Below are 2,895 nucleotides of genomic sequence, written 5' to 3' on the forward strand. Positions count from 1 at the left end.
TGGAGCCCTGACTGGGACCAGTGGGGTGAGACCCCCCCCAAGAGCTCCCCTGGGTGGGCAGCAGGTTGGGGAGCAGCCGTGGGCAGGAGCTGTGGCTGGAGGAGGCTGTGCTGTGGCTGACAACCTCACACATGGGCACTGCCACCTAAAGAGAGGTCTGGAGGGACAGACTGCCACTGTTTTGGGGGGACAGTGACACCAGCAACATCTCTGCCACGTTCCTGGCTCTCCCTGTGTGCCAGACAGAGCCGGGGTGATGATTTGGGGAGCTCAGCCCGTCGAGCTGGAAGCTTTGCAGTCGCTCCCTGAGCATCCAGGGCTCACTGGGGTCTGTCAGGAATCAACTGGCTTCAATTTTTCTCTTGTTTCACCCCATTTCTCACTGTAAACACACACAACCCCCTCCCCCAGCATTACCACCCACCCCTCTATTTACTCTTTTCCAGGCCAAGTTCCTCCCCAACAGTGGTGACTCCACTCTGGCTATGTGTGCCCGCGACGGGCAGGTCCGGGTGGCCGAACTCTCTGCCACCCAGTGCTGTAAAAACACCAAACGTGTGGCACAGCACAAAGGAGCTTCACATAAGGTGAGCCTAGTGGGGTGGGGGACACCTGAAGACCCCCCTTAAATCACCCAGGGGTTGTCCTGCCTCCCTGGCTACCAGAAATCATGAGGGTAGAGCTACTGTTGTGTGATTTTTAATCGCTGAGGGGGGTGAGGAGGGTCTCTGTGCCCTGTAACGTGATGTGGGTGTAAAGAGTTTGGCTCCTGTTAACAGCCAACGTTTTTTTGGGGGAGAAAAAGGGAATCTTGTCACTTTGTTGGGTTAAAAATAAAAAAGAAGGGAACCAATGCCCAAGTATTTATCTTCCAGCTGGCCCTAGAACCGGATTCTCCATGCACTTTCCTATCAGCAGGTGAAGATGCTGTAGTCTTCACCATCGATCTGAGACAAGACCGACCCGCCTCGTGAGTATTCCTCACCCCCTTTCCCCACTGCCAGGACTGGGGAAGCTCTGGGGGGGGAACACTGGGGTGTCCCCTGGTGTGAGTGAGTGACACTGGGCTGTGTAGAGCTGCTCGTGCTGCCTGTTTTATGGGCACAGAATAGGGAAAACAGATTAAAAAAAGCTCTTTTTTAGCTTTTTCAAACAGTGTTGACTTCCCTGAGGTGTGGGGATTAGACCCTGGTCCAGCTCTGACCATCACATCATACAAATATGAGCTTTGTTAATTAGCCAAATCCATTTGAACCTTCATCCTCTTTTAGGAATCCACCCTGTTTACACAGGAAACAGAAATAATCTCGATGTGACAGGTCCTTACACACGCGTGTGGCTGCCAAAAGGGCTCAACTCTGAGGGTCCTGAGCTCAAATCAAGTGGCTGATTAATCACAGCACTGAAATCTCTCCACCTTGGCAGCAGCTCCTTCTCCTGACTCGTTTGTCTCGTGAGCTTTAGTGCACTTAATTAAAAAAAAAACCCCCAAAAAACCCGCAATAATTAGTGAGCAGCCGGGTGGTGTGTGTTGGATTTTTAACCCCTTTATCACCAAGAGATCTGAGATTTCTGCTTTTAGTGACTTGCTATTTTCCCAACCTACCAACCTATTATTTTCAAGCTGGATCCTGTTGAAAACTGAAGCTTTCAACACTCATTTCTCAATGATTTGGGGGGGTTTATTTATCTGTGCCAGATCTTTTTTGTCTACAGCCTTAAACCCCATCTGTTTCATAACCAGGACCAAGAAAAAATAATACCAGGGCTTTTCAAAACAACCACATTTAATCCTCATCATCCATCCCCCCCCCCCCCCACTCTGTTTGGAGAAGAGTCTGTTGGTCAGGAGGTTGATGTGTGTCTGTCCCTCCTCTCCCTTTATGGAGGATCCACGTTGCTGCTGCTGTTTGGGTTTATGGCTCGCAGGCATTTGTCACCCTGGGAGCGTGGAGAGGGCAGGGATTAGAGGCAGACTGGAGGCAGCTCTTGGTTTTAATTAAACCAAATGGTATAATTAGAAGAAAGAGAAGCTTTTGAGCTCACTTTTGAGCTTGCTTTTGAGCTCACTTGAGCTCTCTATTCCTTCTTGAGGATGCTGCCTCAGTTTGTATTCGTCGCTTGTAAAGCTGAACTATTTAATCCCTGAGGGAGGGAGGGAGGGAGGGAAGGAAGGAGGGAGGATTTTGGTTAAATCTGGGCCTTATTACAGCGAAATGGATGGATGGGGGGGGGGGAAATAACAGCAGAGTGTTTCTGCTCTGGATTTAATCCCATTCTGCCTGTCAGGCTGGAGTTCAGGCCCTGAAATCCTTTAGATGTTTCAAAGGGATGATTTCACTCTCTGCACCGTTTGGAGTCGCAGACACGAGCATGGGAAGCTGAAATGGTTGGGGTTTGGGGTTGTTTTGGGTTTATTTTGTTGCTGGTGGTGGTGGTGTGTTGTTTTTTTTTTTTCTCTGGGAGTGAGTAAGAGACTCACGAAGCTTCTGCTTTTCCCATCTGGACCTTGTTTTGAATTTGAGGTGGATTTTTTTGTTGTTGTTGTTACTGTTTTTCCTCGTTTCTTAAAGGAAACTGGTTGTGACAAAGGAAAAGGAGAAGAAAGTGGGTCTGTACACCATCTACGTGAACCCAGCCAACACCTACCAGTTTGCTGTGGGAGGCAGAGATCAGTTTGTCAGGTGAGTCAGTGCTGGGGGGCCCAGACTGAGCCCCCAAAATGGCTTTGAACATCCCCGTGGGGACTCAGTATCCCCAGGAGCCGACTGAGTCAGTCAGTACTACAAGGAGCCCCCAAAATGGCTTTGAACATCCTCATGGGGACTCAATCAGAACCCCCAGGAGCCCCCAAAAGGGCTTTGAACATCCCCATGGGGACTCAATCCGCACCAC

General features: G+C 49.9%; 1 protein-coding gene across 1 annotated transcript in view; it reads left to right on the top strand.

Moving 5' to 3' along the window:
- Nucleotides 1–411: 411 nt before the first annotated feature.
- Nucleotides 412–2,895, top strand: part of LOC104530064 (DDB1- and CUL4-associated factor 8) — a gene marked incomplete at both ends in the record, with an annotated part of 7,362 nt that continues 4,878 nt past the window's right edge. The window contains 3 exons of the mRNA XM_010174542.1: nt 412–587; nt 876–970; nt 2,574–2,684. Coding sequence (XP_010172844.1) covers nt 412–587; nt 876–970; nt 2,574–2,684 — 382 coding nt within the window. The remainder of the gene's footprint in view (nt 588–875; nt 971–2,573; nt 2,685–2,895) is intronic.

Source organism: Antrostomus carolinensis, unplaced genomic scaffold (genome assembly GCF_000700745.2).
Source record: "Antrostomus carolinensis isolate BGI_N321 unplaced genomic scaffold, ASM70074v2 scaffold27658, whole genome shotgun sequence".
Classification (NCBI taxonomy): Eukaryota; Metazoa; Chordata; class Aves; order Caprimulgiformes; family Caprimulgidae; genus Antrostomus; species Antrostomus carolinensis.